At 43.2% G+C, this 12,470-nt stretch overlaps 1 protein-coding gene across 5 annotated transcripts; it reads right to left on the bottom strand.

Moving 5' to 3' along the window:
• Positions 1–5,400: 5,400 nt before the first annotated feature.
• On the bottom strand, positions 5,401–11,403 carry RAB29 (RAB29, member RAS oncogene family). 5 transcript variants are annotated; one of them, XM_036909750.2, is made up of 6 exons: positions 11,306–11,403; positions 10,745–10,992; positions 8,772–8,843; positions 7,928–8,109; positions 7,532–7,653; positions 5,401–7,249 (listed from the first exon to the last, which is right to left on the bottom strand). In XM_036909750.2, the coding sequence occupies exons 2-6, from the start codon at positions 10,866–10,868 to the stop codon at positions 7,138–7,140; spliced, it is 612 nt and encodes a 203-aa protein (XP_036765645.1). In that variant the 5' UTR covers positions 10,869–10,992; positions 11,306–11,403; the 3' UTR covers positions 5,401–7,137. The 5 variants fall into 5 exon arrangements, with proteins under 5 accessions (XP_036765645.1, XP_036765643.1, XP_036765644.1 ...); XM_036909748.2 differs by having other exon boundaries at positions 10,745–10,987; positions 11,278–11,402; XM_036909749.2 differs by having other exon boundaries at positions 11,278–11,399.
• Positions 11,404–12,470: the final 1,067 nt, after the last annotated feature.

The raw sequence follows: 12,470 nt of genomic DNA, 5'->3' as shown, positions 1-12,470 counted from the left end.
CAGCACCATGCATCTCCAGAGCTTTTCATCTTCCCCAACTGAAACTCTGTACCCATTAAACACTAATTTCCTAGTCCCTCACTCCCCAGCCACTGCCATCTACCAATTTACTTTGTGCTTTTATGAATTTGGCTATTCTAGGAACTTCATGTAAGTGGAATCATATTTATCCTTTTGTGATTGGCTTATTTCACTTAGCATAATGTCTCCCAGGTTCATTCATGTTGTAACATGTATCAAAATTTTCTACCTTTAAAGGCCGAATAATATTTGTGTATCTCTACCACGTTTTGTTTACCCATTCAACTGTCAATGGACATTTGGATTGCTTCCAGATTTTGACTATTGTGAACCATGCTGCTATGAACATGGGTGTCCAAGTATCTTTTTGAGACTTTCAATTCTTTGGGGTATATACCCAGAAGTGGAATTGCTGGATCAATTGCTATTTTCAATTTTTTGAGGATGCTCCAAACTAATTTCTGTAGCAGCTGCACCTTTTACATCCTCACCAACCTGTTCCCCCACATCCTTGCCAACACTTGTTATTTTGCTTTTAGTTGCCATACGAATGGATGAAGGGGAGGTACAGCTGAACTACCCATATAGAGAAAAACTTGGAAGAATATTCAAACGCTTAATCTTTTAGAAATGAGATTACAGAAACATTCTATCACCTTTTAAAAAATGAATTACTGTTTGAATTAAATAATGTTATTCTTGGTTCTACTACCAGCTAGTTGTGTGATCCTGGGCAAGTTCCCTAACCCCACAACTCCTGTTTTCCTATCTGTATTGGGCATAATGACCCCCGAAAAATGTCCATGACCCAATCTTGGGAACCTGTAAATATGGTTGCCGATCAGCTGATCTTGATTTGGGGAAATTAACCTGCATTATCTGGGTGGGCCCAGTATTATCACAAGGATCCTTAAAAGTGGAAGAGGGAGACAGAAAAGGTTAGAGTGATAAGATGTGAGAAATACTTGACTGGCTTAAAGATGGAGGAAGGGGGCCGTGAGCCAAGAAGGTGAGCGACCTCTATAAGCTAGAAAGGGTAAGAAAATAATTCTTGCCTATAGCCTCTAGAAAGGAATGCAGCCCTGCCAACATCTTGATTTCAGTCCAGTGAGACCCATTTTGGACCTCTGACCTCCAGAACCATAAAATAATGAATTTATGTTTTTAACTACTTATAAAATTAGTAATGTCTATGTATGTCTTACCAATGGGTTTCAGCCCTGGGCAAGTTCACTATGGATTCAATGAGACCAAAGAATGACAATGGAATGTTCTTGGTTTATACCCAGCTTTATTCCCATGGTGGCAGATCAATCACTAAAATCCCGTCCACTCAGAGCGAGTCTGCACGCAGCAAGCTGGTCTCTGCCTCTGGGCCTCTCTATCCCTGCAGCTGTCTCAGTCTCTGTCCTTGGCGCTGCCACCACTCCAGTCTCTGCTCTCCTGCAGCATTGCAGCTGTGTGGCCATGCCACCGAGTCGCTCAGAGCACTGGGCAGAGCTCTATATAGAGTCAGTAACAATGTACTGCCCACATGTGTGTAGTGAGCAAGCTGATCAGGGCCAGGTGAGGATCCTGGCCGTGGGAACCTTCACCTTATCCACAATGTATTTTTCAGTAAGAAAAAATAAAACTCTCTAATAGTTCCCCACTAAAATATGAAGTTCAAATGTCTTAGCCTAGTATATGCAGCGCCCTTGATTTGGCCCTGCTTCTTCACAGTCCCCTCCTCCACCCGCTGCCAGCTCCAGCTATAATGAACATCGACTGTTCTCTGAGCAAGCTCTGTTTATCGCACGCCCCCATGCCCTCACTTTATTCTGCCTGAAATGCCATCCTCCTGTAGTCCTCTAGTTGGCAAGTCTTACCCAGTGCGAGGGCCTTCTCTTCCCTAAGGCTTTTCCTGACCTCCCATCTTGTCTTCCATCACTGCAGGAAGTAGACTTGGCACTCCACAGGTTTGGCTCCCGTCTGGATTACGCTTCCTGGACAGGACCCGCTCTCTTCCCCAGGCCTTTGTCCCACACATCTATTAAAATACCTGGCACATGAGAGGTAGGCTGCTATTGGTTAAATTAACTAAGGGCCTATACAGTCTGTGAATCTTTATAACCTTATTTCAAACCTCACTACAACATGAGCTCTTTGGTTTACTGGCCACTTCCCAAGCCTGAGTAAGAATTCTAAACTCCCTTTCTTCCCAACCTGAAATCCTGTCACAACTCTTTCTCAATTTGTATCCACCTCAAGGCCAACTTCCTTTTAAGAACTCTGTCTTGATCTCCTTCTCCTTTAAATTTTTATGGCATAGATCTTAACATCCCCCACAAGTCTTACTGAAATACTAGATACATGAAAGTTTGTAATTGAAATGATTTAAGTATAAATACAATTAAGAGAAAAAATCTTTGCATTACAAAAATGGATTGAAAACAGATATATCCAAAGGTAAATAAAGGTTTTATTTGGGTTCTGGGGCTAGGGGTGGTTTGGATTTTTCTTCTTTTCTCCATTTTCCTTACTGAGTAATTTATAATTTTTCATTATAGAAAGTATAGAAGTATTAGAAAAACCGTATACTCATATAATAAATTACTCTGTTTCCATCATACTGCAGCATTTCTTATAGGGAGAAACTTCAAGGATGCCATTACCATCAACACGCATACACATGCATGCAGTGAGAGTCAGTATGTTATAGTAAAGGGCCCAGTTTCTGGAGTTACACTGCTTAAGGCTAAAAATCAGCTTGCCCCTTGATAGCTATCTAACCTTGGGCAAAGTCTTAATTTTTTGTGCCTCAGTTTCCTCATCTATATATCATAGGGTTATTGTGAAAATAAAAAAGAATCCACGTGAAATGCTTAGGAGAATACTTGGCTTGTGCAACACTCAGATGTTAGCTACTGGCAGCAACAGTTGAAAGTAGAATGGTTGTTAAAATCCCCGTACTTGCAAACAAGAAAGCTAATACTCAAAATTAAATGACAGTCACTGCATTTAATGGGCAATATATCTTAGTAAGTTAAACTTGTCAAACATCTTAGCGTATATATGCACTGCATGCTACTCAAACTGCACTTAATTTGTCCCCAAGTTTAATTATACACATCGCTATTCCACATATGAACATGATCTCAAAAGCTAGCACAAAACAGGAGTTTCGAACCCCAAAGGGGCCAGTTCTGTTTCTCTAAATGTCTGGGCTTATGTTCTAAAATAGGGTTTTCAGGCCAGATGTTCCCCAGAAACCTAGAAGACAGAGTGGAGACAGGGAGTTAGAAGACCTGCAGTTAGGCCTTGGCATTATTGCAAATTCCACTGGATGCCTTTCTCAGCCAATCAGATTTTGAGACATTTGTTCCCTCAAACATAAAATGGGAAGAACGGTTTGCTTTCTTATTTCCAAGATAGTGTCAGAAGCATACACAGCTCACACACAGATGAGGGAAGATCTATGCCAAATCAGATACAGGTCTCTGTGGGTATCCTGTAGTACTGAGCTGCCCTTCTCTTATCATGGTAAATCATAAAATGACCTTATCTCCTTCTTTTTCCTATCTGTTTTCTCCTCTTTATTACCATTACCATTCACTTAGCTCCTATTCTAATGGACTTTTGAGTGTGAATCAAATTAGAGTGTAAAGAATAGGCACCAAAATAGTAACATCACATAAAGCAGTGAAGGGCATGCGATAGTTAGTTTTATGTGCAATTTGACTGTACCATGGGGTAACCAGAGTTTTGGCCAAACATTATTCTGGGTGGTTCTGTAAGAGTGTTTTATGTGAGATTAACACATAGATTGGTAGACTGAGTAAAGCAGATGGCCCTTCCTGTGGTAAGTAGGCCTCATCCAATCAGTCGAAGGCCTAAATAAAACCAAAAGTTGACTCTCCCCTTAGTAAGAGACAATTCTCCTGACTGATGGCTTTTGAACTGCATCAGCTTTTCTAGCCTGCCAGTCTTGGGACTTGAACTAGGATGTCAGCTCTTTCTTTGAATTTTGGACTTGCCAATGTCCATAATCACATAAGCCAATTCCTTATAATAAATTGTAACAACAATGGAGGCCATATGCAGATATATTTTCAAATGTCTGGTATTTATGGCTGAACCAAAAACACATGTAGAGTCCTTCCCAACACAGTATTTGCTAGTGGCTTCCTACTTATTTCATTTTGCAGCTTTGGGGATTATTTGACTTTAATAAATGAGTCACACAGTTGAAGAGTCTTCCTAAACATAGTGAACCGTGATGGGTTGAGGGGAAACAGGCACTGAGGTTTATTTCCGGGGCAATCTGATCACTGGATTTTATAGACTACCATGGAGACTTTTTATGTCCTAACCATGGCCTTAGATCATGTTAAAAGCAGTCTACTCCCTACAAAAGGACAGCAGACAGAAAAATCCTGATGTTAGATGGGACTGTGTCCTGAGGACAGAAGACAGACTACCTAAAAAAAAAAAAAAAAGTTAAATCTAGAGACAATAGAAAAAAAATGAGGAAACCAACATACCTTAACAATAGGTATGGGAAGTGAAGTAGGGAAATCATCTTGGAGTAATTTCGGCTTATTAGTAACAAAAAAGAAAACCATCCCCTGGCTCCTAAGGGGCATTCCTTGACCTGCGGTCTTTTCCCTGCTCGTTTTGGTCACTCAGCTATTTTGTTTAAAGTAGAAAGCCAACGCAGTCACAATCCTAGAGCTCTGTTCTCAGTCCTTCCTTGGGTGTCTTAGAACACCATGTAAGGAATGCTTATGTTTTCTTTTTCCCCAAAGATCAGCTAAGTGATTGGAGGGGCATCTTGTCGCAAATACAGACTTCTTTAGGGAAAGGCTAAAACAATAACCATGCTCCAATTTCACCCAAGAGGTAGCATCCAAATAAGAGGATGTAATTATTTTTAGTAATCACATTTCTAAATGTAAGTTCTTCTTTCTTATCTTCATCATGTTCCCTCTTCTTTATGGATAGGAACATGGAGAGAAGTTATATTTCAATTTCTTTAGTTAGTTTCAGGCCTATAATGTTCACCAATTGAGAAAGAAAATCCAGAAGGGCTGGAAGGCCAGCCTCTATTTAGCAAGGCTTGAAAACGCAGGGAAATCCTGAGTTAGCAAATGGGAAAAGAAAATATATTCCATTTTTTAAATTAAAAAAAAATTTTGGTCACATTTCCAAACAATATTTGGAATGTTGTATCAAGTACTGAATTGGTACTAGGCAGTTAATACTAGTAAGTTCACAGATAAATAGAATAACATTTACCTTCATTTAAAAAAAAGGGATTAAAAAATTAAGTCCTCATTTCCACAATACTCTTGAACTGTCAGTATAAAAGTACAAACTTACATGAAACTACCATGAATACAAGACTTATTTTGCATTTATTGTGGTTTTTCAGGGGTTCAAACCAGCAAATAAATCAAACTTCTCTTCACATAAAGGTAATTTTTTTACTCCATTATCTTCAAAATGATTGTAATAAAAACCCTACCTGAAAAGGGTAATACAAAAGAGACTTCAAGGTCTCAAAAGACTGTAAATATTATAATAATAATTGGCATTAAAAACAAACGAACACTGAAGACTTGGCCCCCATCCTTTCTCTGCTACTTGGTCTTTGGTCTGTTAGGACAGTGTTTTTCAAAGCCTGGTGTGCAGAACCACCCGAAGACCCCGCAGAGCATACAGAAGCCCAGGATCATTCAACAGGGGAGGCCTGGGCCTCTGCAACTTTACCAAGTTTTCTCCAGCAACGGTTCCCACACCAGGCTGATCAGAATCATCTGGGAAGCTTTGAAAAATAACAACAAAAAATTCCCAGGCTTCATTCACCCCTGGAAATTTTGGTTCAGTAGCTTTGAGGTTGGGACCTAGAAACCTTAAAATCTTCTACTTTAAAAATTTTAACAAACTCCTCAGTTGGTTCTGATCACATTTGGGAACCACTGACCTAGGACACTTTTTTAGGTAAGTTGTCTTTCAAAGAACTCCAGGCCTCTGAGTTCACTAAGAATATTCATAACATCGGGTAGGTTATAAATCACCCTCCTATGAACATTTAACAAAGTAAACTGTCTAGAAGTGATTTGATACTAAAAACTCTACCCAATTTAGCACTTAAATTACCTAATGATTTTCTATTTATCCACTCTTCCACCACCTGGCAAAGGTCTCTACATAATATTGGTTTCCTATGGCTGTTAAGTGCTAGCCACCCAGGATGCTGATAAGCAAGTTGCCCCAAAGGATTTGTTCTATGAACCACTCTCTCTTCCATTCAGATTCCCAGAGCTGTGAGGGGCAGATCCATTCCAGGCCAACAGCTAACTGATGTCACTCCAGCATCTAGACATTAACCCAGAAACCTGAAAATTCTGCCCCCACCACACTGGCAGGGAGACACTAAGCCCTAATATGAGAATAAATTTCTTTATGTCTTAATGCATAATGCTGCAAGTGACATCATTTGGCTGTGCTTTCAAAGCTTGACTAGTCTTGAAGCCAAGAGAAAGTTAAATTATGACTCTAGAAACTTCAAAAAATACGTTGACTTTGGGTTACTTCCAGTAGCCCCAAACCTATAGGTATCCATCCCCACTCCTTCTGCACCTCAGAACCATATATTTAAATTCAGAGTCCAGGACAGAAAGAATCTGACATTGATAACGTACAAGGAATTTGGGAAATGACCTCTGGCCTCATTTTCCTTGAAATCTGAAGTTGTATCAGACTGAGATATCAACACACATCACCTGGGAAAATAAACTCAAAAGTAGATGAGAATTATGATCATTCAAAACATAGATGCTGATTTCTAATTCTTCCCACAAAATCCCAGATGGTAAACCGAGGGATAAGGTGATCTTTCTTACATATAAGGCACTCACTGGGCCCCATGAGCCAGCAGCAACTAAGAGCCAACTTGTAAGCAATGCAGAAACGCACACAGGTCCTGGGTGTTTTTCCTTGGTGGTGGGCCTCCTTACTGGACAGTCGGCAGGAGACAATTCAAGTGAACTTTATAAAATTACCAGGAAGGCAACCAAAGGGAAGAGATGGAAAGACCTCCTAGAACTGGGAGGGTAAACAAGCCAAACACAGCTAGCAGCAGGCCCAGCTGGAGGAGGACTTAGTTTGTAAGTTGATGTAGTCCCCTTGGGAGGACAGAGACATATCTTCTCTGGAATTGCTCATCATCTTTTCTATGAGGACTCTAAAAAACAAACACAAAAATTAGCCTCAGAAGCTGGATGGAGAAAAGGGAGAAATATCAGACGCTGGCCGTCTTATCACCAGATGGTACTCAGTACAGCCACAAGGTTAAATGCCCCTTCGTCCCCAGTTATCTCGGGAGAAAGGACAACATCTCCGACCTTCAGAAGCTGGCATTCTGGTGGCTCAGTCTGTCATTGTTTGCTCAGAAACAGGAGAAGACCCAAGGAGCCGCAGTGGAAGCAGGTAAATCTGTGTGCCCATCCCCAGAACAGCTACTCACCTCATGGCTTCATTAATATTTTTGTTCTCCTTGACTGATGTTTCTGTCCACCCTGTGAAACCATTCTCTTTACTGAACCGGTCAACTTGGTCTCGGCTGACTGCCCAAGGGGATAGATCACACTGGCAAAGAGAATAAATAAAAGGCAACGCCATAAACTTCCTGGGAAGAGGAACTGTGGATTTAAAACATTCCCACCAAGGGCTAAGAACACCAGCATCTAAAATCTAGACGACACTGTCCCCAAAGAAAGTCTCAACATCCCTTGAAAGGAAGCAGAGATGATTTTGCCAATTTGAGAAGCAGAAGTGGATGCCCAGAATCACAGAGCATTCTACAGGTTTCCTCTCTGACCACAGAGAGGCCAGGGGCCAATTTCCTAAACTGATCACATACCTTGTTGGCCAAGAGCAGGCAGGGTACAGGCTCTCCATTAGGCAGTGTGAGCTTGCTGTCCAGGTCCTGTTTCCATCTCTGGCTATTGCTGAAGGTTGTAGCATTGGTAACATCAAACATAATAACACAGGCCGACGCATCCCTATAGTATAGTCGTGTCATAGAGGTGAAGCGCTCCTGCCCTGGGAAGAAAGGAGAGGGCTCTTGAGAAGGTAACCCCAGGAATCAATCTCAGAACCCCCCTTGACACCCTGTCTTTTCTGCCTTCAGTGCGGAAGAGAGGGCAGGATGCAGAGTGCTTGAGTCCAGATTCTGCATCCAGACTTCCCAGGTCCAGCCCCCTGCTCTGTCATTTACTATCTATGTGACTTCAGGCAAGTCCAACTGCCAGTGCCTCAGATTTTTCAGCTGTGAAGTGGGGATAAAAGCACTAGCTTTCATCACAGGGCTGTTGTGAGGATTAATGAACCAGTGAATCTAAGTGCTTAGAAAGGAGCTTGGCACATAATACAGGTTACTTATTTTATTATTATTATCTCTATTTTTCTGGGGATCTTGTTTCCCACCAAGGTCAGTGGAAAACCTGGAAAAAGCACCCCCCCTCTGGCTGCAGGAGCATCTACCTATTGTCTGGACAGTCCACCACCCTGCCAGCCACTCTACCCACACAGAGGTCGCTCTACATTTATTTGAGGCAAAACATCTATTAAAGCTCTATATTTATTCAACGTATATAACCTCAGAGAAACTCAATCTGGGGTTTTGCAGCCCCACTTTTTCTCTGAGAGGTTGCTGGTTAGATCACAATTTCTTCCCTTGTTCCTAGCCAGCCTTCCCAGCCTACCTGCAATGTCCCACAGCTGCAGCCGCACCATCTCTGAGTCAGACCACTGAAGCACCTTCAGAGCAAAATCCACTGGAAATATATGTATAATATTCTTGAATAAAATTTACCTTTAAAAAAAATCTATGGATAAACTCAAATCAAGTATGCAGTTACAACCCTTGGGAAGCACAACTCCAGTTGTATTTATTTATTTGTAAGCCCTCAATGGGCTGAGAATAGCCCGCACTCACATAGTAAGCATGGGGCAGATTAGTGGTACTCACTCTCTGAAGGGGTCTCCAGCTTTTTAGTCTCGTGACAAGCCAATTTATTTGATACTACAAGTCTCCAAGGCTAGGAGAGTGGAAGTCATTATGAAAACAACTAATCTCAGATGGAACGGTTTCTGGGAGGTGTAGGGGGTTTTCTCTGGGGAAGGAGGATGGAGTAGAAGGGAGAAATGTAAGTGTGGTGGCTTTTTCATCTTCCACATTCAATTTCACTGTTAGTTTCTAAACCCAATTGTATTATAAGAAAACACACCCTGGAGGCAGTCTACATCCTCTATAAGGTTGTAGGAATTATCTTGGGCAGCAATGGGCCAAAGCGAAAAGGTCGCAGAGGATTCCCAGGAAAACACCGCATCCATGATGCCTAGGAGCCCTGCTGGAATCTAGGACCACACGGGTAGGTGCTGAGGGAGACTCAGTGAGTTAAGTCTGAAAGCTTTGCCAGGGGAAAGCTTTTTGGTAAGGAGAGAAATAAGATAATTTTCAGAGATTGGACATATATATTTCCACCTCTGTGGCAGAGATGAAAGCTAGAATTTAATTTAGAATAAACACTGAAAAAAAAATTAACCAGAGTCAATTATATTCTTTATGAAAGGCAAACTAGGGCAATTGCTAAAAACTCACCAGCAGGACACTTTTAAGCCAAGTCCATGAGATAGGGACCCTCATATTATTTAGGAGTGGAGGGTAGAGTGGTCAGGAAACCATCTCTGAAACTTAAACCCTATATTTTGTGGATGTTCTTAAGGAGGATGTTTTAATCGCCATGTAAATGCTTGTTAATGTTTTAAAAATTCCATAGCGAACGCCAGAACCCATTTGCAAAGTTTACACTACAGAAAGTGTTTTTCCTTTAAAGGGTTATTTTAACAGAGATAAATGCTTGTTACTTTCCCCATTCACCTGCTCATCCCATCTAAACACCTAATAAACAAAAAAGGCATTTCTACTTCTAAAAAAGTTGAATCTAAAGGCCAGAGAGAAGTGAATTAACTCTTGGCATGCTCTCCTCAGTTTGAGAGAAAAGGGGATGGGAAGACAGGTCAGAGAAGTGGTGTATTTCATATTCTTTGAATTTCTAGGTTGCCTTTATCAAAGCAATCAGTGGACAAAAAAACACCACAGCGCTTCAGACCTGATAAGGCATCACGGTGTGGTGTGTGCCAAGGGGCTCTCCCACGCAGACATACCCACTACAAAGCTAGGATCCTTGAGACCAGGTCAAACACCACTCTGTTCCTTTAACGGCTGCCTGGAACTCCCACGAGAGGCAGGACAGCAGCCCAAGCTGACACCTTGCCAGGCTCTCCAGAGGGTCTCAGCTGCCCCTGCCGACCGCAGAGATCTGCCCCTGAACTCTTGGAAGGAGGCAGGAGGAGATCTGGGTTCACAGTTCCCCAGCAAAACGCAGCAATCACTCATTTTCTCATCCTCCCTTCCCCATATCTCATCTTCACACCTTCGCCCTCTCTCTTTCCAGCATCAGCTCGGGGTGGGAAAACCTAACTGGGGAAACCCAGTAGAGGCATGCAAATCAAACACCTAGAAACTGCTCCCTCCAAGATCCCAGACACCTACTTCCTGACCAGAGGAAGGGCCCGCGGACACCAAATCCCCCGCTCCCCCACCCCAGTGGGGCCCACAGCCCAAGACCGCGGTGGCGGCCTCTCGCCCACTGCGCCCGCAGCGACGTCTCACCTCCCACCGTGGACTTGTAGTGTCTGCTGAAGCTGTCCTGGGAATAGCGCTGCACCAGGGATGTCTTGCCCACTGCGGCGTCCCCCACCACCAGCACTTTGAACAGGTGATCGCGGCTGCCCATCGCTGGCGGGAAGGACGTCGCAGGGAGGCGGGAAGTGGGCGAGTCGCTTATTTTAACCCTTCTGGCACCGGACCCCCTTCAGACTGATGCTGGGCATGCCAGACCACCGCCCGCTGGGGCTGCACTGACGAGAAAGCAAAAAAGGAAACTTGGCACGCAACCTAGACGCGCTTCCTTCCCGCGCGCGGCCGCAGGCTGGGTGGGGCGCAGGGCGCGAGCGCCGAGGCCCCGGCTGTTCGCACCTTCTCCCCGACCCCGCCCGGCCCGGCTGCCAAGAAACGGGACGAGGCACCTAGTAGTGCCTCACCCACTAGGACCTCCCCGGGCGGCCCCAACGGCGACGGACCCGCGGCCGGCTCATTTCCCCCTTGGCACCAACAAGTGGGCACCCACCCCCCACTGCACAAACCAAATTCGGGAGAAGGGGCGGCTCGCACTTTGACTCCTTAGACCGGGTGCAGCCTCAGGCGGCGCGTTCCCGGTCGCCTTCCCCGGCACGCATCACGTGCAGTTGCTTGGGCACTGCATTTCCCAGCGTCCCTAGCGGTGAAAAGAACCCGCAGAGTGCGGAGATTCGCCCGCGAGGCCTCCTGGGAGATGCAGTTTGTGCACTATTAATGATTTTTTTTTTTTTAAAAACAAATCCGCACAGTTTTGAAGGTTTTCAAACTCCTTCAACCGTTCCGAATCTTATTTTAAAAGAATTCTGGAGTAGAAAATATCTTTCAGAGACGATTTGTTCTACATGACCTCACCTGCCTAAATCCGTCCCAGATAGATTTTTTTTCTCGTTATCTTTGAAGGTTTTGTGGAGCTAAAATTAAAAATTATTCTATGGAATCCATAAATTATTCGACTAATAAAAGCTCTAGTCCCATCCCTCATGCTCCAAGTGAAGTACATTTACTATTCCTTCAATTTCATAGACAAACATAGGATCTTTTGAACATGATGAAGGCTAGCTCTTAGATTTCCCAGATGACCCAATATCGGTCAAGTTCAGGGGCACTTGATCAAGAGACTGCCACTTAGAAAAAAATCTCTGCCATTAAATATCAGTTTTTAACATGTCATATTTAGTCACCTCAGTAAAGATAGACAGAACACGAGAGTTGCCCATTCTCACTTCCACAATTCCTAGGCTGGTGACACCACTCATATATCCTTTGAGCTGGAAGCTAATTGGAGGACACTGGGAATCCTCCATTTCTTGTTGCTGTTGCTCATGAATAATGATTCAACTACAGTTTTGCAAATAATTTGAACTCTTCAACCTGTTAACTTTTCTGACCTGCCTGACCTGTAGGTAAGAATTAAGGGCACATGTGCTTCATGGCAAGCAACATAAGCTCCATTTTCCAGGCTTTCTTTCCCATAGGAAAGAAAACAGCCCTGCCCAGTTCTCTTTGATAGAGAGGCTGCCACTTAACATTCGGTGAGGAAAGAACATCAATATGGTTCACAGCTTATTTAGCCCAAAATGTTTGTATGAGAGGTCAGGCTGCGGTACACCTCTTTCAGGAGGTTTCTTCAATGTTTTTTTTTCTCAATTCCCTTTTGGCTTTGACATAGTTGGTACTACGTGTCAACTAGCGGAGGTCC

Source organism: Manis pentadactyla, chromosome 9 (assembly GCF_030020395.1).
Source record: "Manis pentadactyla isolate mManPen7 chromosome 9, mManPen7.hap1, whole genome shotgun sequence".
NCBI lineage: Eukaryota > Metazoa > Chordata > Mammalia > Pholidota > Manidae > Manis > Manis pentadactyla.
This window is presented reverse-complemented; position numbering and strand designations above follow the sequence as displayed.